Here is a 27,949-nt window from a genome sequence, read left to right on the forward strand (position 1 = left end):
ACTTAAGATTCTCTCTCTCACTCTGCCCTTCCTGTACTCTCTCTAAAATAAACCTTGAAAATTTTTTAAAAACAAATAAATTGCAACCTGATATCACCAAACAAAGCAAAACAAAAAACAAAAATAAAATAAAGTAAAATGTAACCTGAATTTATTTAGAACAGGCTTTCTCAAAGTGTTTATGTTCTCTGGGGAAAGAAACAGCAGTGAGAAGTCTATGATAGTCAAATTAAGTTAAAAGCTTCCAAGAAATCGTGTAGGAATAATCCTAAATTTTATTTTATATTTCCCAAACTGGTGGTATTTGAAAATGGAATGTTTTAATGTTTGAGAAATACATATATTTGTGTGAGTGTGTGTATGTGTGTGTGTGTATATATATATATATATACATATATGTATATTCCACATATATTCCAGATATGAAGTAAATCAGAGTGATACTATAACCAACTGCAATATAAAGACAATCATTCCTTAATAGGAATCAGTAACAGGATATGAGATGAGGTGTTAAGTGTAAGGAAAGAAGGAATGGGTCAGGACTTATTAATAATAATGTATCTCAACATTAGTCTTCCGGCTCACACCTTGGTAAGCTTACTTCATTTGCTTTACTAGAATTCCAAGAAAAAGAAGTAAAAAACACTGTACCAAAAAAGTATATCTGATCTAGTAATACCACACTGAAATTCATCACATGCATACCAAGGATCAAAATCTGACACACCAACTTTTGTTTTTGGTAAAATATCTGTCTACAGGCAGGCTGTGTTTTTCCCAAAACCAGCCATAAAAAGGTAACTGATTAGATCAGCTCTCAAAGCTTAGGAAACAACATAATAGACAACTTTTAAAGGAAGTATTATGGCTAATAGTAAATGGGATTCTTTCATCAATAGTACTATTTGTTGCAGTGAGAGAAGATTGATTGTTCTGAAGAATCCGAACCCTCAAAATACTCTGTTTTACATCCCCCCAAATCCCCCACATACACACAAACATAGACATACATATTATGAAACCCTGATCTCACATATAAAAAAAGGTCCCATAAATGTTGGGAAAAGCTAAACCTGAGGAAACAAATGGCATATGCCAAACAAATACAAAATTGGCATGTGTTAAGACTTTAAAAGAAATTATAGAAAAAAAAGATTTCAGTTAAATATCTTTAAATTGTAATGAGAACCAATGAAAACACAGCTTTAGTAGGTAACTGAGAATTATGGTGAATAGATCTTTTGCTGCAGTACTTTTACTCTAAAATGTGACCGACCATAAGGAAGACTTATGGGCTCTGTAGATCCAGGAGGGCCAGTAGATCTACAGAAGCATTTTTTTCAGTTTGAATTGCAATGGTAATTCTAACTATTAAAACTTCAGTGGCAATAAAAAGGTCACTAGATATCCTAGATCACCTGAGTAATATAATGAAACACTGGAGTGGCAATATGTTCATTACACTGGCACCACATTAGAACTGACAACCTAACGTATAAAGTAGTACTGTTCAGACCAGCCCATCAACATTCTCAGGAGTCCTTAGGTATTTGTAGTTGAGAAACATTGTCCTCAACTTTTGTAAGTATGCTTTTAGCTATAAATGAAATTCATAACCCTTTGAAAAGTCATCTATTTTTAATTACTGTATTATTATTAGCCCCCCTTAAAAAAAAAAAACAGGACCTTTTTATAAAAAAGTATCAAATTTATTTCAATATCTAGTTCCATTTTTAAACTAAAGCTGGTGGACAATTTTTTATAATTTAAAATTCATTATCAGAGGGGAGGAAAACATTAATAAGCTATTATATACTGACAGCAAATAAAATTACTGGACTATGCATTTATAAAAGCCTGTTTAATAGTAAAAAGTTCCAGTTATCTACTTAACTAAAGGAAAGATCCTTTAGCTCTTTATTTCTAATTTTAACACATATCTCATTTTGACATAATTTACCTTTTTCATCTAATTACTGGTATGATGACCAAAATTTTTCCAAATGTTAAACCTTTCTTTACCACTTAGGAATTACAACTTAACGATTACTTTTTAAGAATTCCTTAAAAGAAATTTGAAATTTTAATTTTCACCATGAACCTGTTTCATCAGAAAGTAGAATATCACTACTAGGTAAGTTAAAACAAAGAATGGAAGAAAAACAAAAAATGGCATCTATATAATGAGCAAATTATCTGATAAGACATTTTAACTACTTCACATTTCTACTTAGCACAAGAAAGAGTAAACTGGTTCCAAGGTAACACAAGGTTTGGCATTTTTACTGCAAGCTTTAAATCATAGTGTTATTCTACTCAACAAGACATCTCTAAGAAAATGGCAGTGTTCATAAGTACAAAAACTTATATCTGGTAGGTGGTATTCTATATAGTCAATAAGAGAATTCTTTATAAAATTAGATTTTTAAAAATGCAGAATGTCTGATAATTATCTCAAGGGCTAAAATGAGAAAATGCAGAACACAAAAAGTCATTAGTTAATATGTGGCTTTGAGAAAGCCAGAAATGACTCTATTCCAAGAAATAAGCAATAATGATAAAAGATATAATATACTATATGCCTTTTAAGCCAAAGCACACTTTTCACCTCAGGACAGTTTTGATTTTTACATTCTTAACTCCTTTTGTCCAGAAAGGGCCCCATTCTAAGCCATTATTTGAAAAGAATTCATAATGCATAGTCATTTCTCTCCACAGGATGTTTTCGTTTCAGTACATAAGCTGCAAAACGGCAAATGACTAAGTCAGTTATAAAGAATTTATAGAATAAATGCCAATTTACAATAACTGTCAACAGACTTCTACACCAAAGCCTAAAAGTTGCAGTAGTAGAGGCCACAACTAACATGATCCTTCCATGTGCTCAGACTTCAGTGACTACAAATTACTGTCATAAAAATCAGAAAAGAAACCTCAGTGGGTCCTTCCAAAGCTGCTTAATTTTCCAAGTGATTTTTCTCTGGTTATAGAGCCTGTTCATTCCTTCAATCCTTCTTTAGTCGTTTAGCTTTTGCAATATTTTCTTGACGTTTTTGTTTCTTCTTTTGTTCCTTTTCCCTGGCTTCAATCATCTTGGCCAATTTCCAGGACAGTACAGCACTTGCTAGAAACAATGGAGTAAGGGCCAAAATAACCGTTGTAAGGAAGCCATACGGGTCCTTTGCAGCCCATTCCACAACATACTCAGCCCAAGCCTTTATATCAAACATCTTGGTAGTGTCTTCGGAAAGGGGAGGAGGGAGGCAACGAGAGAAAAGACTATGTGGTTAATCAAATTTTGAAAAAGTTACATCATACAATCAGTTAACTCAGAATTCCATTTTCACTCATTAGTTTGTTTTTAAAAAGCATTAAATGTACTATTTTAATAAAGACTGATATCTCCAGTTAAAAAAAACTAATCCAAGTATGATAACACTTAAAAGATGTAAAGTTAAAGATAAAAGTAAAAACCACGTGCAATCTGCCACAGGAACTACGCATTCTTGATAGTCAAGACACATTTTATTAGCAGTCGACTTTTGTAAGAATTTTGAGTTTTAAACACTCATTCCAGACAACAGCTGAATCCTGTCTGTCATTTTTGGACAAAACCTTAGTACTTTTATGTACTAATTAACAAAAGTACGAATCATCAAATTTGGTGTTTGAAAAGGACAAACCATGGAGTACATGAAAGGCCAGGAGAAAGAGAGGTAATGAATGGCTGTTTCCAGGAATGAAAAGGAGAAGCTATGGGAGCCATGAAAATATCTACATTCATATGCAAAGAAATAGGAGCAAAAAAGCCACATGCTATTTTATGTACTCTTTTGGCTCTGAGGACTCCTACTTGAGGACATAATTTAATAAAGGAGAAAATTACCCACAACAGGTGCCATGCATTTTGTTCCATTTTGAGTCGGTATGGGAGGGCCATCTGTTAAGGAAGGACGGTGTGGATCTGAGTGGCATTTTCTATTTTGCCTCACAGGCTTTTCAACCTTTCATGTTTGGGTCAACCTCTATTCAAAGGTGAGAATTAGAACACTTGGGTAGGAATGGGTGTATATACATCCACAATTTCAGCTGGGATTTAAAAAGTCATCTACCTTATGCTTGAGTAGTTATTTCCAACTTTGTCCTGCGATTATTAGTGAGCCAATTACAATTTCAGATGACCCTTGCTTGTCTTCTTCTTCTTTAGCTCTACCATATACTTGTGAGAGAAGATTTAAATTCTATATACTGGGTGGGTTGAAAAGAACAGATAAAAGAAAAAATGTTTCAGTTACAACTTTCAGGATAATTTGAATACAATTTCAAATGGAGTTACTTCGAAATTCTATGTATGCAATCTATAAAGGACATATTAAAATTGCCTGGCACATCAAAGACATTGAATATTTATTTCCTCCTAATGTGAAGAAAGAAATCATTACTACAACTGCAAACACCCTCTAAGAAAATCCTAATTACTGGAATAATTACAAGCATTTTACTACATTACTTCAAAAATAAAATTATTTATGAAGCTCACTGGCATATTAAAAAAAAATTACAGCATATCCATTCCTAGGTCTTGAACTTTTTTGTCACTAATTTATAGGGCTAGGTACATAATTACAAAATCAAATACCTCGCTTTATTCTTTAACGGTTTTGGGGTCTATTCTACAATTCGTGTTCTTTTCAGAAAACCACCACAAAATACAATCCCATCATTCAAGAAAACTACCACCGGTTTTAATATCCTTTCACCGGTCTATTCATATATTTTCAATAGAGAACACTAATTAAAGTGACTCTAGAATATTGTTAAATATTCTAGCTTCTGTCCCCTACCCTTGAATTCGTAGGCCCCAACGTACACAAGAGGTCCATCTGTTTCTTCAGCTTCTCCAGCACGGTAACGAATTAACTAAGGCAAGCGAAAGAACTTTGCAAAAAACGAGGCACGCGGAAGTAAAGGACATGCTTTGTGGCAAAGTTTTAGCCATTAACACAAAAAAGTTATCGTCCATAAGCCACCAAGGCTCCCGTGCACTTCAATTTCGGACCCAAACGCGCGCGCCTCCCACCCTTGGAGGAATAAATATTACTCCTCTTCCTTGCGTAAGGGCTCCACCGGGCTTGCTCTCTAAACCAGTGCTGCGCGGCTCCCGAAGCTGCAAATGATGGTATTTCACGCCATCACAAGCCCCGTCCACCCTTGTTTCCCCTTGCTCATTCTTGCTGCCCCTACCTCACCCGGCCGCCGGCCCCAGGGGGCCACGTTCAATCTCCCCTCGGCCTCGGCGGGCACTGGCCCGGCGGGTCCCGGAGAGCGGGTGGCCCCCGGGAATCCTGGCTCAATCCGCCAGTGCAGTGGCCGCCGCCTCTGGGCCGTGGACAAAACAACTGTAGCGGCCGCCACCACACCCTCCGCATCACGGCCGGGACTTCGGGTTCGGACCCCTACTCCCAACTCACCTCCAGGCCGGAAGCAGAAAGGCGGAAGCCGCAGCTTTCCCGTCCCGCCCACAGGCCGGCCCCAGCCCGCAGTGGGCCTGAGGAAGTCGAGGGGCCAGTTTCCGGCTGCGCCATTGTTGTGTGGGTCCCGGGACCTCGACTTCCAAGACTCGCGGGGGCGGAGAGGCGGGGTAGGGCGGCGCACTGCTTACGGGCGAGCAGCAGGTGAGGCCGCGCGGGCTGTGTGGCTGCGCCCTGGCTGGTCTCTGGCCGGGAGCCGGAGTCCCGCGCCTCCTGCTGGGATGAAGGGGCGACCGTGAAGGCGCAGGTGGGCTCAGGCCTTCAGAAGCCGGTCCAGAACGCTGAGGGCCCTCTGCCTTTGCCCCCGATGCCTGCCAGGGGACAGGCCCCTCCAATGCTGGAGCCACACCCTTGATGGAGGGCCCCGGTGGGTGAGGTCTGTAGCTCCTGGAAACAGACCCAAGAGCGGCGGCAAGAAAGGAGTTGGTCTCCACAATCCGCCCAAAGCCAAGGTGAGGGTCACACAGCGGCTATTGAAGGATTCTGGCGAGTTTCTTCTCTTGGGTCACACCCACCCCTTGCCCCTCTCGTCTTCTGGTTGGACAATAGTTAAAGCCTCACCTACTGGAGACAGTGAAGCAGCTGGACCTTGGTGGATCCACTGAAGCTTGTTACTAAAGGAAAATGCAGCCATGTGTGTGAGGAGGGATTTTTGTTGTTTGTTTTTAATTTGAGAACCTAACTCATTTCACATACACACACAAGTACACAAATGGTCGATACTTGCCCAACGTAAACTTGATAAATAAACTGGGCATAGAGTTCCCACAGAGATATTTGTTCTTTCAGTACACAAATAAAGGGATTCAAAAGTCAACAAGCAGATAGAGTGAGTTTAATATTGTCTTCTAGTCTACAGGAACTGAGAGATTAATTCTCGTTTGGTTGCGAGCAAATGTGATTGCTTGCCCTGAACGGCTCTGTTTGACTACCTCTGCGAATGTTGCAAGACCTCTTCACTTTTGTGTGCCAAATAAAGCAGGTTTTTATTCTCGAAAGACTATAGCATGTTCTCTTTAAGGAGCAAGCTGTGACATGTATAAATAGATATAACAACAGTAACTATTATTTACCAGGGAACAGGCTTTTGGCAAATAATCTAGTGATCTGTAATACTGTTCGTTGGGCATATGTTAATGTTTGTATGTTGTATTAGCAGCAGTTGTTTTCTTACTCATTCTTGTTTGAAAACTTGGCCGATGGTTTCAAAGCTTGTGCTGCTTGGACCTAGCCTGTACCTGTAGTAGCCAGAAAAAGCAGACTCAGTCACTGGATTGTGTATACTGAATACTTTACTTGCTGGAGGTAACTATGTGATTTCTAAAAACTTGTTCAAAAAGGAATTCCCGGATGGGGTCAGATCGTATTTTAACATCCTTCACTCGAGAGGCCAAGATGTGTTTGTTTTGTTTACATCTTGTATACACAGTATACCCAATTATTGCCTTTCCAGTGGTTTGCTCTGCTGCTTCCCTTGTAAAACGCATAAGAGTCTTGGGTTGCAAGAAAAGGTGCGTAAGAAAGAAAGAAGCTTCCGTTCCCCTTTGGTTGTAGTATAGACCATGCCTTCACAGCTTAGTGCTACTGATCTGGTTTTCAGTTCCAGGACAGGATGTAAGTAAGCCCAGGAATAGCATAGGCGTTCCCACAGCCGAGCCCTTTACTGCAACCTACATCGCGTTGATGAAAGGTGGCTTCAAGATTGGTTCAGATACTGTGGACTATTTTCTGTAGTGAGGAGTGGAAGCCTGTGAGTTCAGTTTCACAGGCCTGGTCTCTGCTGATCTGTATACACTGATAAGTCACTCTGAGCCTGTTTCCTCTTCTTTATGTGGACAGTGTACTAGGTTGTCTCTGGTGTTCTTTCAGCTTTAAAATTCTGTCCATTGGACTGAATTTGGCCATTTTTCTAACTTGTGATTCATAAGCAGCAACAAAACAAAGAATTTAGTGGAAACATAGCCAATTTTCTTAAGATCTTATTTATTTGGAAAGATCCTGAATTGGGCTTTTATTCTTTCTCAAATGTCTTTTAGACTGCCAACTTAGAATAACTAGGAAATAAGCTCTGCTTGTATTTATTTTTAAGAAATCTTATTCATGAACCAAATTTTAAAAACCTTACACTATTAAGGAGGGTTTGTCTTTACATAATTCCTGTGTAGTGTATACACCACCTTCCCTATTCACATTGTTTATTGTTCTTGTATTTTGAAAATGGAGCATTACAAAATTTTAATCATTTTTTTCTTTTTTCTCTTAAGGTAAATCCTACTCTCATTTGTTTACAAAGTCTTTTTCTCTTGTATGGTATAAAGTCGCATTTCACCTGGACTCATGTCAAATTGTGAATGGAAAAAAAATGTGAATGGGTAAAATCTGAGTAAGATTCTGTTATAATAATATACACTTGACTAAAGATCTTGAGAATTTTCTTACCTGTTCAACATTTTGTGCTTATTTATCTTCACATATTTGACTTAATTTGATGAAACTGGTTTCTTCCCTAAATTTTATTTTGTGAGTTTTTCCTTTCATTGAAACATAATTAAAATACATGTCTTAAAATGCACACTTACATGATTTAAAAAGTAATCAGGTATTAGCGGTACTTGCAAGATCATACTGAAGAATAATAATTTCTCAAAAGCTATTTATTGAGTGATTACTATGTACCAGGTACTGGTCTAGATGCTTCATATCTATTATCACTAATCCTGAGACTAAACAACCCCAAATGATAGTATTCTTCTACCCATTTTACAGATAAGGAATCAGAGACCTAAAAAGTAGAGCAGGATTCTAAACACATCTGGCCAAAATCCCAGCTCTTCTTTAATATCCAAAGACTTGTCAAAAAGTACTGATTTCATAAAATGAAAGTACGTGTTTTGATTCTATAATTGTTAACTGACGATCACAACTAAAATTTTTCCGTACTTCAGAATTTCTTATTGCCCAGGTGGTGGCAGCATGTCTCAAAGAGCTAGTGTGGTGCAAAAGGTTCTCTTCAACCTTGCCAGTTGATTTGTCTCTTCATCTCACATACCTGATCTCTTTCAACCTCTACTTCTCTTTTGGGCTTTCACTACTATTAGACCTCTCCCTCAGTAATTAACTCCATCTTCCATCTTCCCTTCAGTTTCATCTTCTGAATAGGTCCTATTCTGCCCGTTTGCTTTCAGCCTGTTTTACTTACAATGCATCGCAAGATTTCTATTTTTTAGAATATCCATGTAGACCTAACCCAAGGAATTTTTTTCAAATATTGTTATTTTTCACCCATTGTTAAATATAGTTTGGAAGAAATGCATACTAAAATAATGAGCTAATATTATAAAATACTTGCTTAAATGAGAAGGCATATGTCTTCAACTTCTCAGATACATGAATTAAGGATGTAATGAAAACCTTTTATAAGATAGAATTAGTCTTCAAATTAAGAACAAGAACATTCAGGAGGGAGCGGTGCAAGGTTGTGTAATTCAGAAGGAATGCATATAAATATATAGCAGAATAACTAGTTAAACCTATTTTGGCCCCAAATTGCTTGGGACATTATTCTCATCTTTGCAGGGCAGACACTACCTCCTCACAATAGCCCTCTTTACCTCTGTCACTTTAATTTTTTTTTCATAGCACTCCAGTCTGACAACTTGTTTACTGGTTTGTCGTCTGTTTTTCCCACTAGAAAGTAAGCTATGTGGGATCACTTACATTGGTACCTAGAATATTGTTTTGAATAATTGATTCCAAGATGTAGCATTGCTACCTACAGATAAAACTGTTTTATTTTAATTTGTGGTTTGTACAAATCATGAAATAACCCAAATCCTGTGAATTTGTGAAGTCTGTATTGAAGTACCAAACACTTGTATGTTTTCAAGGTAATAAGGGATGCCCCATTAAGAAGAGGCCTAAAGATTAGTAAATAAGGTGTTTGGAGAAAGGTAAAGTAATTGTGATTATCTTGTTAATGAAAGAACACTAATTGCTTACTAATTTCCGAGTATGTAAAAATACGTATAAGGAACATGGCAGAACATCTTCATTGATGAGATAGAAGGAATTGGTCCTAGATTGTAGGTGCTAAGATTTAAGATAAGAGCAAGCTGGAATAGAGATCTCTGAAAATAGGGCAAAAGTGTATTTGCAGACTAGATGCCCTCTCTAGATATTTTCCAACTTCATTATTCCCAATGCAGATTGCAGGAGAAATACTTAGATTAAAATAGCAGATACTTCTCTCGTTTATTATTCCTTGCTGCCCATGGCCTCTTGCATACATTTTAGAAACATTCATTACACTTGAGCACAGTAGTCAGTACAGATAGTTACATATTGCTGCTTTGGGTAGTTGATAGAACTTTTTCTAACATAATACTGAAATCTGCTTTTTTAAAACTGAAACTGTTTACAGTTCTTTGTCTTCAGAATGTATTATACATGTGCTTGCAGCAAACTAATACCTTATAGTTGGAGGGCATCCTTTTGGAAGCTTAAAATTTCCAGTAAATCCTCCTGAAGCCTTGGATTACAGTGCTGTTGAAATTGTCAGATTCTAAGCTTTGCTGCTGAATCTAGAGGTTTCAAATTTTAGGCCTGTCCCTAAATGAGGTAATTGTATTAGGCATGTTAAGTTAATTTTTATTTCTGTGCTGGGGTCTTCTAGCCATTAAATAAGAATTGCTATCCCAGTTGGGAAAACTAATCCATGTGTCAGAATCTTTCAGTGTAAAAATGACGTTTATGGCAAAAGTAACCCTTAGCAATACCACCTTCACTGGATAGAATTTAAAAAAAATTTTTTTTCAACGTTTATTTATTTTTGGGACAGAGAGAGACAGAGCATGAACGGGGGAGGGGCAGAGAGAGAGGGAGACACAGAATCGGAAACAGGCTCCAGGCTCTGAGCCATCAGCCCAGAGCCTGACGCGGGGCTCGAACTCAGGGACCGCGAGATCGTGACCTGGCTGAAGTCGGACGCTTAATCGACTGCGCCACCCAGGCGCCCCTCACTGGATAGAATTTTAATGAGAAACTTTCACCTTCACCTAAATAAGCTTCTTGAAGTAACCATATAAAACATTTTAACCATATTTGCTATATGATAATGTCAGGGACATTGTTCTCCATGTCATGTAGTACCCTTTATATAAAGTCCCATGTAAGATATTTTACAATGTGATTCTAAAAAACTTTTGAAAGCCACTTTTTGATAGTAAGAGGTTTGCCTCTTTGATTGGACGGTCACAAAGCTCAAGAGCCAAATTTGAAGTTCATTTTTAACATCAATTCTGACCTGCATTCTTCCATTTCTTTTTAAATACATTTTTTTCCTATGACAAGTATTATAGATCTGTAGTTATTGTATTTGTTAATGTAGTAAGGTAAGTCAAGTTCTTGGTGAACTAAGGGACAGTATAGTTTGCCTTTTTATCAAGTGCTAGTAAGTCAGACTTAAAAAAGACTTCTGATATGTAACAAGTAGTTATTTGCTAGTAAAATTCTTTCACTGATTCTAATTATAAGTCTGTTTTAAAATCTTACAACCATATCTTTCAAAACTAGAGAATATAAGAAATCATTGTTTGAAATCGCATCCCAAAGTCTAATGCTAAAAGCTAGTTTGTACCTTTAATAGCCCTCATAGTATAGTGTGTATATTTGGAATCTAGTTTATAAAATAAACAAAATTTACTTGTGCCAGGCTATAAATATATATGGTTTATGTTCTCTATACCATCACTTACAGACATCTCCTACTCCCAAATTCATAAATTGCTCTTGCTGAGTTTACAGTTTGTGTTTTTAGGCTTTAAGTCAGGAAACGAAACAGTCTAAAATCTAAAAACTCAATTCTGATTCACATATGTACTCTTGAAGTAAAATAAATAATAGTGGTTGTGTATGAGTTTCTAGAGGGTTTGAATTTGGAGTTTTTCTTCATTTTTAGATTTGGCCTTGATCAACTAATTTTCCATTCTCTGTAGTCAGATAATAATACCTGCCATTATAAAGAAAGTTGAACCAGGGTGCCTGTGTGGCTCAGTTGGTTAAGCATCCAACTTTGACTCAGATCATGATCTTACAATTCATGGGTTTGAGCCCTGTGTCAGGCTCTGTGCTGACAGCGCAGAGCCTGGAGCCTGCTTTGAATTCTGTGTCTCTCTCTCTCTTTGCCCCTCCCCCGCTCCCACTCTGTCTCTCTCTCAAAAATAAGTAGACATTAAAAAAAAGTAAAAGTTTTGGGGCGCCTGGATGGCTCAGTCGGTTAAGCGTCCGACTTCAGCCAGGTCACGATCTCGCAGTCCGTGAGTTCGAGCCCCGCGTCAGGCTCTGGGCTGATGGCTCGGAGCCTGGAGCCTGTTTCCAATTCTGTGTCTCCCTCTCTCTCTGACCCTCCCCCGTTCATGCTCTGTCTCTCTCTGTCCCAAAAATAAATAAACGTTAAAAAAAAAAAAATTTAAAAAAAAGTAAAAGTTTAAAAAAAAGTTTGGACCCATATTCTTTTGAGATTTTTTTCATCTCTCAATTTTAATATTCTATTGCAGGACTATACTGCAGTTGTAGATTTTGTATTATTAATGACCATAGGTGTATAAGATTCTGATTTAGTCTCTAGTTCTAGGTTCATATTTGATTTCATGATGTGGAGCAAAAAAATCATTTACTATTTCTCTGCCTGGGTTCCCATGTCCATAAAATAGAATTAAGAATACTTGTTTTTTGCAACACTAACTAGTTAATGAATAATTGTGTGGTATCCTCTTTAGAGAAGGTTGTAGTCTGTAGAAACCATCTATAAATTGATTGTTGGAGCTTACACAGATTCCCAGCGAATTATGTTATAAATAGTGGTTACATTCATTTGGCCTGTAAATGCCTATTTGACACACAGTATAAGTGGAAAGAGTGCCTTTGCATAAAGATGGTAGGAGATAATTTTCAATACTAGCAATAAAGTAGTAAAAATTAAATGAATTTTTGATTGCCTTATACCACAGTAAGGTCTTACTTATACCAAGTGATGGAAAGTGGATTTACCTGAGTCCATATTTCCCCCAGATTTTTACATCCTGGAAGGTATGAATGATTTGTCAGCACTTTTTGACCATCTTACCACATATACAGGATGATACATCTTATTGTATAGGCAGGCCAGGAATCACTGTTGCAGCTCTTTTCAAGTCGGCTAACCTTTTTATACCATAGGAAACTAAAGCTGCATATGGGTCTATAAATTATTCATGTGTGTATGCAATGCATGCAGAATATATTTGTATACATTAATCTGTGATGTGCCCCTCCCCCCACTTTATATATGTAGAAAGATGTACAAACTCTTTTTCTTTTTTAATTTTTTTTTAATGTTAATTTTTGAGAGAAAGAGAGCACGAGCATGAGCAGGGGAGGGACAGAAAGAGGAGACACAGAATCTGAAGCAGGCTCCAGGCTCTTAGCTGTCAGCACAGAGCGCGACACAGGGCTCAAACTCATGAGCTATGAGATCGTGACCTGAGCCAAAGTCAGTCGCTCAACTGACTAAGCCACCCAGGTGCCCCTGAAGTATAGACTCTTTAGAGGAAGGCTCGTGATTCTTACCAGTCTGTTCCAGCCTGCCATATAAATCTTCTAGCGTGATAGAAGACCATTTATTTCAGACCTCTGCAGTTCTAAGAGATACCTTCTTTGGGTACTGGTTGCGGTACAGACTCTGGAACCAAACTACCTAATTTGAATTTCAGCTCTTCCTCTTGTTAGGATCATGAGGCTACTATGAGAATGTACCTCACAGACCCCCACTGCAAGGACTTTAAGTGACCAAGGATCCCAGCTGCTATGCTCTGAAATCCATCACTGTATTTGTGCCAAGACCTTACTTCTTTCACAGCTCAATGACTGAGCATGGCAGAGATACTAAGGCCCATTTTGGGGAGACACAGCCTCCTCTGATGGCCAACAGGGACACAAGGACTCTCCCATCACTTTGCCAAGCCTTCTTTAGGCAACATGGCCCTCTAGAACCCTTCCACTCAGTCTTCCTTCCCTCTCTCTTTCACTTAGAGTCAGACTTGCATCATGATGTGACATTTCACCCAGTCTTCCTCGCTCCCCACCTCCCGATTATCTCTCATAGATATTTACCCAATAAAAATCTTACATATTTAATAACATCTTTGCTGCTGGGATGGTAAAATTGAGATTTGGAAATGGCTCATCCATCTCCTGGCCTGAAGGTGCCACCCTGATTGGCAATGAGCTTCTGGCATAAGGTTAATTACTAAAGATTTCACCAGTGTTGATATGGTGAATTTGAAAAATATGGGAGGAATAGCATCTACAAAGACAACAGAGTTGGCCGATTACTGTAAGATTGTATAGTAGCACTGCAGAAGGAAAATAGAAATAGCTGTTAACAAACCATGAGTACCTAAATGTCAGATCTGGAGGGCCCCTGTGATAGTCTTTATCGCCTGTAGAAGGACAGAGTCTGTTGAACCACTTGCTGAAGAGCTAGCCAGTTGTTGGAGTCACAGAGCTCCAGAGGTATTTGAGCATTTAGGTAACCTGGTATTTAGGTATCCTGGTTCTGTTAATGTGAAGGTGGGAAAATCTAGAATCCTAAACATAGGATGGTGTCATCCTGATAGATGCCCCTGCTCTTCCCTCTGGAACCTTAGGGCTTGCAAGGTAGCCCTTCTCTAGTAAGAACTAGCTTGTTTGCTCTGCTGGAGATACTACAGAAGCCTCTTGGCCATAAGGCAATAGCCCTCCTCCTCTCCCCACTTTCTCCTTTCTTGGCTGCCAAGTGACTAACTAACCAGTAACCAGGTCAATAACTGGGTTAACTCTCAGCAAAGTGAAAAATGTCTGAGTTGCACTGGCAGCCTGTGTAGGAAGGAATAAAGAGGCTGAGCAAATGGGCATGCTGGAATGGATACATTGCATAAGGTCAGAAGATCTACTGGTGGCTTGTACTCCACGAGAGGACCATTCACCCAAGCCCATGAGGAGAGCACTGGTGAGAGAGGCATCATCAGCATCACTAAGAAGTTTGGTGGTAGCTCTCCTCTGCTGGCCTGGCATAAAGGTAAGAGAAGCAGCCACAGAGCTGACTCATTAATGTCCACGGGAATAATCAGCCCTGAAGTAATGAAGCCAGTGGTGTTGCTTAACTGCCAGAAGCTAAAAGGTCACAATTATCATAAGGCCATCCTTAGATCCAAAGGACCTTGACCCACAAGGAGTTCTAGAGTCAGCTAAAACAGCCTAGTCTCCCTAGGGACAAAATAGATGGGCAGTCCTTGAGGGTGCTGATTAACATCTCTTACCCTAAAAAGCAAGAATGGATGAACAGGAGGCCGAGGGCAGTGACAGCAATAAAAAGTCATGATCCCTTACTTAGTTCCCAGACCCGAAACAATTTTTAGATCTAGAACAGAATATGTGGATGGGTCCCAAAGAAGAACCCTACCATACCATGGAAACTACGTAAATACATGACATTTCTCTAAAATGGCTTTATGGCTATCTGAGTGACTCTACACCAGGGAAAGAGGAATAATCAGGTGTCTTGAGGACTTTTGGTCATAGGATTTGTGTTGATGTCGGCATCTGCAGATTTAAAGCAACATCACAGCCTTCCTGTTATAATGGGCACCTACCAGACCAGGTGTACTGCCTAAACTTAGTCTCACAGTGGGCTTCAAGTGCATAACAAGTATTTATGTGGCAATTGGAGTAACTGCCACATTGGATCCCTGGTCTGTGGAGTAGGAGTTCTAGTGGGGATTGCCAAATGGAACCTTCTGAAACTACACCCCCCCCCCCATCCCTCTCATCAAGATAGTAAATCAGGCTCAATATTGTATTTGGGGGGAATAATGAAGATGAGTGCCAACATTTAAGACCTAAAAGATATGGGAGTGCTGGTCCCAATTCTCTTTCTTTAATGTAACAGTCCAGCTCCTAAATAAACTGGATAGATCCTGGAGAGTTACTATGGACTACTGCTGAGTTAACCAAGTAATAACTCAGCACAGCTGCTGTTCTATGCTGGACTCACTGCTAGAACAGATTAGTAAGGCCTCAGATACATGGTGTGTCAATGATTTGGCAATGTGTTTTCTTCCATTCCAGTTAGAGAAAAGAATCAGAAACAGTTCACCTTAACAAAGAACAGTAACACTTTTCATTTAGACTGAGTTTTTCCTCAGGGCTGTGTTAACTCTCCCATCCTCAGTCATAATATAATAAAGACATATGGACCACCTAAATAACCTCATGACAGTACACTGGTCCATTTTACTGAACATCACGTGGTTGGGCAGATTCACAAGAGGTGGCTACTAAGCTGAACATATCAGTAAGATACGTGTACCCTAGAGGATGGGAGATAAACACTAAGATTGAGAGACCAGTCACTTTAGCAAAGGTTTAACCATCAGGGGAATACAGGATATCTCCTCCAAAGTGAAAAATTGCTGCCTCTTGCAGCCCCTACAGCAAAGAAGTAAAACATTTTGTAGGCCTCTTTTCCTTCTGGAGACCAAGCATTCTACAACTAGGAATAATACTGTGGCTCTTCTACCAAGAAATATGGAAGGCTGCCAATTTTGAATGGGGCCAGGGCAGGAAAGTTTCCTGCAACAGTTTCAAGCTTCAGTGCAAGCAGCCCTGACAGACACTTGCAGCATGTGATCAAGCAGACCTTAGTGATGTCAGTGGTGGGGAACAATGCAGTGTGGAATATGGCAAGTCCAGTTGGGGAATCGTAATAAAGGCCCCTGGGATTCTGGAGTAAGGTCATGCCATCTGCAGCAGTTAATTGTAGAGCTATTGACAAACAGCTCTAGTCATGTCTCACTGGGTTCTGTAAAGGCAATGCCTGACCGTGAAATAGTTAAACCTGCCCCTCCTCCAAGTCCCTATTGGAGTGAATGACTGATTTTCTAAATCCATCATTCCATCTATGTTTATTAGTTGACACTGTAATAAAAGGAAGTGTTTTTCTCTGTTCATTTATTTATTTTTAGCAGATGGACTTGTGGATTCTTGGTTAACAGATTAAATCCATTACTACCATTATTTTGATGTTGTAATTGCCCCACATTTGCCCACTGGAGCCCCAAAACTTTCCCTTTGTGTGTTAGAAGCCCCAGATGTGTCACGTACCCAACATAATTTGAGTCCTTTTGTGCTTTTTGATACAGTCAAATATTCCAGGTTCATCTTATACTTTCCCTGGCCTAGCCCTGAATCAGCCATTTTTGCAAGGAGCCCTGCTTTCTTTTCATGGAAAATGGTATTCAGGAACCAAGATCTGAGTGCTGGGTTTGCTCATGCTGCTGCTGTGTCATTGCTTGTGGCCCCTCTTAGCAGATACGTACATATACAAACAGCTGTATTTATACCTGTTAAAAACCATGAGTTTGTTTTGATGCCTTCAACTGCAGTCTATCACTCCTTTCTATTCTTCCCCTTTTCCTTATTTGTAATTCCCTTAACAAAAATAATTCTGGCTGCCATTACCTTTAAAGTATAATTTTACTCATTTGCTCAAGGCTGAAGTACACAGAAGGTAGTTCTAGAATTGCTATTTCATAGTATCTTGAAAAGAAAATTTACAGGTGTTTAGGTGACCTATCTGTTTACAACCCCTCAGTTTGGCAGCTGAAAAGTCATCTCATAAGTAAGGTTAATGAATTCAAACTAAAGCCCCAAATAAGTGTGTCTAGGTCAGGAGAACTGGATGGCTCAGGGGGGTTTGTTAAAGGGCTATAGAGCTTCAACAGTCCAGGTTAGTAGCTTCAAACTTCATGTCTGCTGTAACTCACATAATAGGTGACACAGAAATGTTTCTGTTGGGTAATAGTAGTTGATCATGGCTTTATTTCCTAGGTCTTAGTAAGTATAATCATGGCACTAAGAATTGGTGCCTCAGCTGAAGGAAAGGACAGATTTCACCGTCGAAGGTGCAGTTTAATCTTTTTTAAAAGCAAATTGCAGGGGTGCCTGGGTGGCTCAGTAGGTGAAGTGTCTGACTCTTGATTTTGGCCCAGGTCTTGATCTCACAGGTTTGTGAGCTCGAGCCCCACATCAGGCTCTCCAGTGACAGTGAGGAGCCTGCTTGGGATTCTCTGTCTCCTTCTGTCTCTCTGCCCCTCCCCCACGCATGATATCTCTCTCTCTCTCTCTCTCTTTCCTTCCCTCCCTCTCTCACTCTCTCTCTCCCTCCCTCTCAAAATGAATAAACTTAAAAAAAAAAAGCAAATTATAATAGATTGTTCTTAAGCTTTTCCTGCCCATGCACAAAGCACAGTTTCTCAGTGACATCTTTATAACACTGTATTACAATTATATCCTTTTTAAAAATCACATCAGGGTTTATGATCTAATAGTTTAAAACAAATATTTAGGAGATGACTGAAGGAAAAAGGTGTTATTAAATGCAGTACTCTTAATCTGGAGGCTAGCACTCTACACCAAAACCTGGGGGTGAGGTACAAGGTGATATAAATTAAGTTTAGGATTTTGTGTAAATGTGCTGTCGACATCAGACTTCCAAGTATGCAGATCATTTGTGCTTTGACACCAGTTTCTTTTTGTTTTTAGTACTTTGTATGGTTTTGCTAAATATTATTAAGCAGTTTCAACTTTCTACCTTAGCCCTTGAATGGTAAGCAGTCTAAAGACAAATGGATTCTTCTGTAATGATAGTATCTCTCTGAGGAAAGCTTAAATTTTGGTTATTAAGATCAGTAATCAGTGTTGTGCAGTACATTACCTTTTTTCCTCTAAAATGAGAGGTAAACTTAAAGTTTATTACTCTCTTCAGCTTAATGTCAGTATGTTAATTTGCCTGTTTTGCTTGGTATTATACCTTTAGATTTACTGTTAACTGCCCTTCACTAAAAAGAAATTATATGTTAAATCCTCAAAGTATCCTGTTTTCTGTGAACTTGAATAACTTAGGAAAAGAAAGGGGCATTTTTAATCTTGGAAAAGCACATTGACCTAATTCATAAGGCCTTGTGAAGGCTGTTATGCAAACTGACTTGCCTTGACATTATCTTGTTTAAAAGGCATTAAATGCATTAAGCTAATGCATCTACCCTTAGATAATGAAAGAAAAAATATAAATTTATTAAAGAGTACACCTGTCAGTTTATTTTTAGTTCATCTCGATCAGTTTTACAAGAAGACCAATGACATGCGTACTCCTAAGTTGAAGACAATCTGGTTCAGATTCCTATAAAATAGGTTAATTTTTAAGTCAAGTATCATTAAACATCTGTGGTAGGCAGCTTTAAAGATAGCTCGCAATGATACCCACTTGCTTATATCCATTCCTTTGTTTTATTCGCTCCTGTTTAGTTTAGCTAAATCTAATGACATGCTTTTGATTAACAGAATATGGTAAAAGCAACAGGATGACATTTCCAAGCTTAGGTTACAGAAAGATTCTGGCTTCCATCTTGCTCACCCTCTCTTGCTTTCTCACTCTCTTTAATGGAAGCCAGTTGCCACATTGTGTGGTGCGGCCCGAAGAGGCAGGGATATTAAGGAAGTCTTTTACTAACTGTCAGTGAAGAACTGAATCTTACCATAACTGTGCATGAGCTTGACTACAAGCTCTTCCTCTCTGTCAAGACTTGACGATGACGGTCCCAGCTAACACCATGAAAGCAGTCTTACGAAACAACCCTGGGTGCCACTGTGCCAGATATACCTGACCACAAGAAACTGTGCGATAATAAGTGTTGATTGTTTTAGTTGCTAAATGTTAGGGTCATTTATTACTCAACCAGAAGTAACTAATACAATGTCCTTTAAAAAAATAAATCACAAAAGACCCTCAAACTTTGTGTTTTCTGGTAAAGCTTTAACTGGCATTTCCAGACCAATGATTTAGTGCAGTGGTTTTCAACCACTGACATTAAAATCACCTGAGGAGTTTAAAAAAAAAAAAAAACAAACTTCAAATCCCTGGGCTTCACCCCTAGAAATTCAATTTGAATTGGTCTGGGATGCGTCCAGGCCTCAGTCTTTTTAAAAGTTCCCTAAGTAATTCCAGTGAGTAGATGAAGAATCACAGATTCAGTATAAATTGACTTAGTGAAGCCCCCTCTGGGTGGCAGCTGTACAAGCTGTAACATTGGGAGCTGGAGCTCACTTTTCATTTGTAAGTTGGAAGAGAAGACAAACAGGTAAACAATGACAACAATGTGGCAAATGTTCCAATAAAGTTATGTACAAGATAATATAAACACAGAAGAGGAAACACCTAACAGCAGTGATAAAGTCAGAAAAGTTTTGACAGCAAGTTATTCTGGAGCTAAATGTTTTTACATTCTAGTGACCTAGAATCAGAAATGGAAGAATGGGGGCACCTGGCTTGCTCAGTGGGTGGAGCATGTGACTTGATCTCAGAGGTGTGATCTCATTGTGTGTAGAGTACTTAAAAATAAAGTCTTTAAAAGAATCATGGAGAAATAAACATTGCAGGCAAAAGAGTACAAGAGTAAAGGCTCAAAGTTTTTAGAGAATAAGCAGGGCTGTGGTATGTTCACATTTGACTAATAGGGCAGGATAAATCCAGAAGGGTAGGGGGAGTGTTGACAGAACTCTAAATTAGGGATATGGAGACCAGTTAGGATGATGACATGACCTGCAGCGGTAGCAGAAGGGATGAAGGGAAGGGGGGGATTAATTTGCTAACCAGGATATATAACATATAAGACTGGAAACATGCACCGAAATGCAAAGGGAGGGGCCCATGATGACTCCTGGGTTCTGGCTTGGCAACTGTGTGGGTGGTAGACTGTAACTTTGGCAACAGATATGGGGGAAGCAAAAGCAGAACACAGAAGGAAATGAACAGTTCAGAGTTAGATCTAAGTTTAAAGCTTCAGAAGAAACAACTGGTTGCAGTTGGCACTAGAAATGAAAAGCAAATTGCCATGTGACTTGCCAAAAGAGCACATCCTGGGGATGATTTTTGTGTATTTTGAAATAATTGAGAGCATAGCTTCTGTTTGGTCTCCATGTGTTTTGGTGCAGTCAGCTCTTACTAAGACAAGAATGATCTTGAGAATTTCACTAAAGCAAAGAAACCTTTAAAATTGTACTGCATAATCTGTGTTTCACTATTTTTGTCCACTGACTACAGTTCACTCACACCACATTCTTCTCCTTAGGTGCCTTTGCCCCTCTTCCTCCTTAGGGTAGTGATGCCTTGGTTTGCCCAACTATTATAATTTTGAACTGACATCAGATTGCATTGTGCCCTGAAGTGGAAAGGGTTTGAATAGTGGCGTCCCACATCCTCATTATGGTCACTTTTTTCCCAGTTTTATTGAGAAATAATTGACCTACATCACTGTGTAAGTTTAAGGCATACAGAAGTTGGTTTGATTTACATATTTTGTGAATTGATTATGACAATAGGGTCAGCTAATGTCCGTCTTCTATAGATACAATAAAAAGAAAGAAAGAAAGAAAGAAAGAAGTTAAAACTTTTCTCATGATGAGAACTCACAGGATATACTCTCAAAAATCTTTTTATTTTTCATACAGCAGTGTTAGCTACAGTCACAATGTTGTACATTGCATCTCTAGTATTTATTTATCTTATAACTGGAAGTTTGTACCTTCTTCCACTTTCCCCTCCCCCTACTCACTGCATCTGGTAACCACAAGTCTGATCTTTTCCATGTTTTTTTTTCTTTTTTTTTAAATTTATTTTGAAACAATTTTTTAAATACGAAATTGATTGTCAAATTGGTTTCCATACAACAGCCAGTGCTCATCCCAACAGGTGCCTTCCTCAATGCCCATCACCCACTCTCCCTCCCTCTCACCCATCTTTCTTTCTTTTTTAGATTCCACCTACAAGTTGAGATCATACAGTATTTGTCTTTCTCTGACTTAATTTCATTTAGCATAATGCCTTCAAGGACTATCCATGTTGTCACAAAACTGGTAGAATCTCCTCACTTTTTATGGCTGAATAATATTCCATTGTATGTATATACCACAGCTTCTTTATCCATTCATCTATTGATTGTTTCCATGTCTTGGCTATTGTACATAATGCTGCTGTGAACATGGGGGAGAAGCTATCTTTTTGAGTTTGTGTTTTTGTTTCTTTCTTCTTTTGTTTCTTTTGTTCTTATATTCTCAAAAGGGAAACCGATGGGTGTTGTAGTTCTATTTTTTAATTTTTTTGAGGATCCTCCGTATCGTTTTCCCTAGTGGCTGTACCACCTAACAATCTTATCAACAGTGCACATGGGTTCCTTTTTTTTTCCACATCCACGGCAACTTTTGTTACCTCTTTATTTTTTGATGATGGCCATTCTAACAGGCATGAGGTGATACTTCATTGTGGTTTTATTTGCATTTCCTTAATGACAGGTGATGTTGACCATCTTTTCATGTACCCATTGGCCTTTGGTATATCTTCTTTGATGAAATGTCTATTCTGGTTCTTTGCCCATTTTTTAGTTTATTTGGGAGGTTTTTTGCTATTGAGTTGTATGAGATTTTTGTGTATCTTGGGTATTAACCCTTTATCAGATACATGGTTTGCAAATATTTTTCCCCATTCCATAGGTTGTCTTTTCACTTTATTGACAGTTTCTTTGGCTGTGCAGTAGCTTTTTGAGTTGATGTAGTCCCACTTGTCTATTTTTTATTTTGTCACTTGCGCTTTAGGTGTCATATTCAAAAATATCATTACCAAAATCCATGTCAAGATACTTTATTCCTGGGGCACCTGGGTGGCTCAGTCGATTAAACATCCGATGTCCACTCAGGTCATGATCTCGCAGTTTGTGAATTTGAGCCCCTCGTAGGGCTGTACTGTCAGCACAGAGCCTGATTGACTTTGGATCCTCTATCCCCCACTCCCTGTGTGCACACTCTCTTTCAAAATAAATGAAAACATTAAACAAAAAAAGATGCTTTATTCCTATGTTTTCTTCTAGGAGTTTCAACTAGTTTCCTAGCTGCCCCTGCTGAGGGTTTCACATTTAAGTCTAATCCATTTTAAGTTAATTTTTTTGAGTGGTCTATGATATGGGTCCAGTTTCATTCTTTTACATTTGAATATCCACTTGTCCAGTACATTCATTGAGAAGACTGTCTTTTCTCTGTTGAGTATTCTCAACTCCTTGTCAAATATTAGTTGACCATATTGGTCATTTGTTTTAATTCAAAGGAGCAGTACATTTGGCTCAGCACCTCAGTCTGTAAAACCTGTAACCCCGTGTATTTCAGAGCGAAGTTACATGTTGTTATTTTGAATCCCTGACATTTTTGAACTTTTAAAACTAAATTCTTTCTTCTCTAGTCTAGACAACTCATTACCACCTCCCCCCACTCACCTCCACCTCCCAGGAAGCAGAGAAGCCACAGGGAAATACAAGTGAATCTTCCTGCGAAAGAAAGGGTTGTACTTTGTCTCATCATCAAGCCTGCCTTGGGGCTGGTGTAAAAAAAAAAAAAAAAATGCTGATGTCTGCATAACGTGTATCTCTTAAGTAAATCAAACCTGTAATTCAGCTTGGCTGCCTCTAAGTCATTTTGATTCCTGCCAACAAGAACATTAATGAACTTAGTATCTCCACAGGTTTATTCATGTGTAAGATCCAATTCCTTATTCCTCTTCCTTTTTCCAGCAGCTGCCCCTTTCCATCTGATAAAGTGGAAAGCTCGAATAGGTCATACAAATCCAGATCATCACTTAAAGCCAGATTTTTGTAGGCAGTGTTCTGTAATTCTTCTGTCTGATTTTATTTTATTTTTTTTTTAATTTTTTTAAACTTTTTTTTTAATTTATTTTTGAGACAGAGAGAGACAGAGCATGAACGGGGGAGGGGCAGAGAGAGAGGGAGACACAGAATCGGAAACAGGCTCCAGGCTCTGAGCCATCACCCCAGAGCCCGACGTGGGGCTTGAACTCACGGTCTGCGAGATCGTGACCTGAGCTGAAGTCGGACACTTAACCGACTGAGCCACCCAGGCGCCCCACTTCTGTCTGAATTTAGAATGGCAAACAAAGTTTCTAGGCCTTGGATTTGAAAAAAAAAAAATCCATACACTAGTAATTATTGTCATGAAGAAATAATTTATGAAATTTTGGTTATTCATGCCTTTATCTTTCCTGCTTCTATTTTCCTTTTGACAATAATGAGTAATTCCATTATGTTATACTTTTGCTTTAGGGTCTTGGTTTACCTCCATGGATATACAGTTGGGATATGCCACATCAAGTTGTACTTCGGTAGATTTCCCCAAATGGCCTGAGACTGATATAGAAAGTATGCTAAAAAAGACATGAACCTAATTAGTCAAAAAATTTTAAGATAAAAATATAAAAGAATATATACCATTTTCCCCCAAATTTGTCTACATGTTAGAATTACTAGAAGTCTCTTTAAAATCTCAAAGCCCAAGCCACACCCGGATCAATTCCATCACACTTTTTAGCAATGGAATACAGGCATCAGTAGTGTTTTGACTCCCCAGGTAACTCCAATGTGCAGACAAGCTTGGGAACCACTGATTTAGACAGCTGTTACCTCGTGATTGCAAGAAAACACAGCTGTGGCTTCTTCCTGGCCTTCTGTCCTAGCCGTTGGTGGGAGATTCTCTGCTTTCCAAGTTCTCTATCAATTTTGTCAACTTTGAACCTTAAACAGGGGGACCAAATGTGAGGGAATTCAATCATTGAAAGGCAACAATTAGCTGATTAAAAACCACAGATGGATATGAAATACATGATTGTAATTTCTTTTAAGTTATTTTTATTTGGTGCAATTTTACCTGATAGCATAGGTTTTATGTCTCAGATTTTTCTGTTCCATTTCCAGACACAAAGCTTCTTACACAGCTAGTTTAATGAAACTCTGGTCCACTGGAGTGACATTTTTTTTTCATGCTTTCGGTGATTGTTTTAGAATTCCTTCTTTAAGTTAGTCAACTTGAAAATACTTAACCCAGAGTGGGTATGCATTGTCTGAGAATTGTCTCTTTTCCTTGCTTAAAGAAACAGTTTGACACAAAGATAAGCATTTAAAATTTTATTTTCTGCATATACACAGCACATTACTTATTTATATAAACAATCACTGGCTGCCCAAAAACTGAGGGAAGCTTAATTTTAAATATAGCAACAACTCTTTACTCATTGGTAGTGAATTTACATGGTTGACACCCTTTATCAAAACTCAGAACTCCAACAATTGTACAAAAATCACCATGCTGGCCTATAAAATTTTAAAGCAATATTGTAACCCAATAAAATAATGGTTGTGCTGTATGCCTATATGTATCTTGAGAGAGATTAATTAAAGGAAGTAAAATTGCAATTGAAGCTGTTGGATAGTTAAAATTATCTGAGTAAGTGTGATCTTGACTTTAATGAATTAACAAGTAAGCTTCTTGCAATAAGTATTTAATTAATTTTAAACCATATTTGATTTAGAAACCATTTATACTTAATTTCTGGTCTAGTGTTCAATTAAAATTGTCTGTAATATTCACAGTCTCTAGATCCTGTTCTTGCTTTGGTGATCTTGGCTGCTTGGTCACTGACTACTGCTGAGCAGTGGGGAAAGAAGGCCTATGGCTGTGATCTTCTAATTCCTCAGATGTCAGGGGAAAATCCTCAGGGAAAAAGTTAGCCTAGAAAATGCATGGTTTCTTTCCCTCATGTTTTATTCTAGAAGTAATCGCTTGGGAGAGGTGGTAGAAACAAATGAGAACACATGTTTGTCATTAAAAACAAAAGACTGAGATGTTGCAGTTACTTTTCTACAATCACTTTTTTTCACCAGAAGACTTTGGATAAGTCATTATGGAGAAAGCTAAGGATCCCTGCGTTGTCTTGAAAGCACACCAGCTGGGAAATCAGAAGGCCTGGGTTTGAATTCCAGTTACTCACAAATGTAAGGTAATACTGTTATCCCTCCTCCGTTAAAACACTTTCTTCATATATGAAGTTTACATTTTGTCCTAGAACATATTTTCTTCTCCATTAAGAAAAATTATATTCTGTACTGTCAGTTTTTATTTCATTGTAAGTGAGGGCAGTCATGGTATAGATGAGGCAAATGGTAACTAAACCCAACACAGTGAAATTTGACTTTGAAATAAGTCTTAGAATTTATATTTGTTTGTGAGTCATGTTTTGGGGAACCCTAATTCACTGTCACCCATCACCAATAATAGTGATGTTGGGAAACAGGAGTTATGGCCTACAACTCTTATATAATGTTCTTACAGTATATAGTTATATTTGGGGAAATATCCTTTGACCCATACTATTTTTGAGCCATGTAATGAGCTAGAATGTAGATAGTACTTAGGTAGAATACTAGAATAATGCAACTTCATTCTAAGATTGCTTAAAAAGAAATGCCCATTTTCCTTCAGTGTTTATCTTTGCCAGGAGAAAGAGAGACAAATAATTATTTTGCCTTTAAGGCACGGATTCTGAGTGTTAGATTAAGTAGACAGACTGTTGACCACATGTGACTTAAGCAGTATTGTTGGTTATTTTACCAAACACTGGATCATCATTTGCTTTAAGAAAGCTACACTGTGGATAAACCTTTGCTAGATCAAGAGTAACCTGCATTGTCTTCTGTGTTGTTTCTACTACAACATTACTTGGTGGTATTGACTTTGAAAAATGAAATTTATCTTCTAAGAGCACAGATCAGATTCAGGTATTCTTAAATATAAAACTGATTTTGACTTCCCCAAGAACTATTGAATAATAATGATGCCAGTTGGGAGAATAAAGTTGCCATATAGATTTTTCTGTGTTCCTTTCGGTAAATACATTCTGGAGCATAGAGGTGGGCATTTCCTTTCAGTAAATACATTCTGGAGCATAGAGGTGGGCAATTGGTCAACCCATTTTCTTTCTTGTATGATATGTCAGAGTTTGATAATGTCACTTTGTTAACCAAGATTTGTAATGGGATCAGTGCTGAAAGAGGCTTTGAGGATATCATATCACCAGTATTTAGGTGTCATAGGTAACATAGATTAAACATAGGTAACATAGATTGAAAGGTAACACAATAGCTATTACCCAACTAATTCAGGAGCATGGGTTGATTATTGGCCTAACTCCAGTGAAATAACTTATAAGCGGACATGGCTGGGTTCGTTCAATTTGTGTGTGTGTGTGTGTGTGTGTGTGTGTGTGTGTGTGTGTGTGTTTCTGAGGAAGCAGACATTCTAAGATTAGAATCAACATTACTGGTGGATGCAGGAAAACTTAAGAGTAGGCCATTAGGTGTAACATCAAAGTAAAGCTGCTTCTGTGTCACAGCTGTAAGGACAGAATGATGCTCCGTTTTTTCTCAAGTACTGCTTCTGCATAGTTGTATCGGCAAGTTCTATCAATAAACAAAGGAGAGACTAAGAATATATACATGCAATTCCACCATCAGCCAAAAAGTCACATAAATCTTTCACATTTTCAAATAGCATTCATGACAGGGAATAGTATTCTTTAGTGAACTTCTAAACCCTTATCTCTTCCATTTTTTAAACTCATTTGAGCTTTTAATACTCGCTCAGCAGAAGAGGAAGGGAACAAGAAAAGTCTGTACTGAATCACGATGCTTTTTTTCCCTTGTAACCAATAGGTTTTAAAGTGTGTATATTATACACACACATATATGTATATATTATATGTAGTTAATATTTAGCAAAGTAACCCATGGGTTTTTTTGGAAGTATTTTACTGTGAAGTGTAATATTCTTAAAGTGATAACAGTAGGGCACCTGGGTGGCTCAGTCGGTTGAGCATCCAACTCTTGTTTCTGGCTCAGATCATGATCTCATGGTTTGTGAGATCAAGCCCCTCATCGGGCTCCACACCATCAGTGGAGATTCTCTCTCTCCCTCTCTCTCTGCCTCTCTCCCCGCTCATGCTCTCTCTCTCTTTCTCTCTCAAAATAAATAAACATGACATCTGCAGTTTACAAATAGTTGTAAGAATGAACACCCCTTGTAACTGCCACCCATGGTTGAAGAAAAAATATGTGGAAAAATTTGACCAGCATGCCAAAAGCCCTGTGGGTCCCTTGACAATCACAATCTTCTCCCCACACTTGTCCTTTCTTCTCTGAGATAGCTCTTGCTTTACTTTGTAGGCAATCGTTTCTTTGCTTTTCTTTATAGTCTTACCACTTGAGTGTGCAGCCATATGCACCAGATACATCTGTATAGTTTAGCGCTGTATGTTTGGCAACTTTTTATAAATGAAATCATACTTGATATATTCTTTAGTCTTGCTTCTTCCATTTGTCATCCATGTGATTGAATGTAGCTGTCATTTGTTCATTTTCATTGCTTTGTAGTATTCTGTTGTGTAAATGGACCAG

The 27,949-nt window shown here is 38.3% G+C and overlaps 1 protein-coding gene across 7 annotated transcripts; it reads right to left on the reverse strand.

Moving 5' to 3' along the window:
• Positions 1-1,765: 1,765 nt before the first annotated feature.
• SMIM15 (small integral membrane protein 15) lies at positions 1,766-8,777 on the reverse strand. 7 transcript variants are annotated; one of them, XM_043590958.1, is made up of 4 exons: positions 5,475-8,777; positions 4,116-4,251; positions 3,890-3,943; positions 1,766-3,244 (listed from the first exon to the last, which is right to left on the reverse strand). In XM_043590958.1, the coding sequence occupies exons 3-4, from the start codon at positions 3,903-3,905 to the stop codon at positions 3,009-3,011; spliced, it is 252 nt and encodes an 83-aa protein (XP_043446893.1). In that variant the 5' UTR covers positions 3,906-3,943; positions 4,116-4,251; positions 5,475-8,777; the 3' UTR covers positions 1,766-3,008. The 7 variants fall into 7 exon arrangements, with proteins under 7 accessions (XP_043446893.1, XP_043446916.1, XP_043446900.1 ...); XM_043590981.1 differs by having other exon boundaries at positions 4,848-5,489; XM_043590965.1 differs by lacking the exon at positions 5,475-8,777 and adding an exon at positions 5,248-5,472.
• Positions 8,778-27,949: the final 19,172 nt, after the last annotated feature.

This window comes from Prionailurus bengalensis, chromosome A1, assembly GCF_016509475.1.
Source record: "Prionailurus bengalensis isolate Pbe53 chromosome A1, Fcat_Pben_1.1_paternal_pri, whole genome shotgun sequence".
NCBI lineage: Eukaryota > Metazoa > Chordata > Mammalia > Carnivora > Felidae > Prionailurus > Prionailurus bengalensis.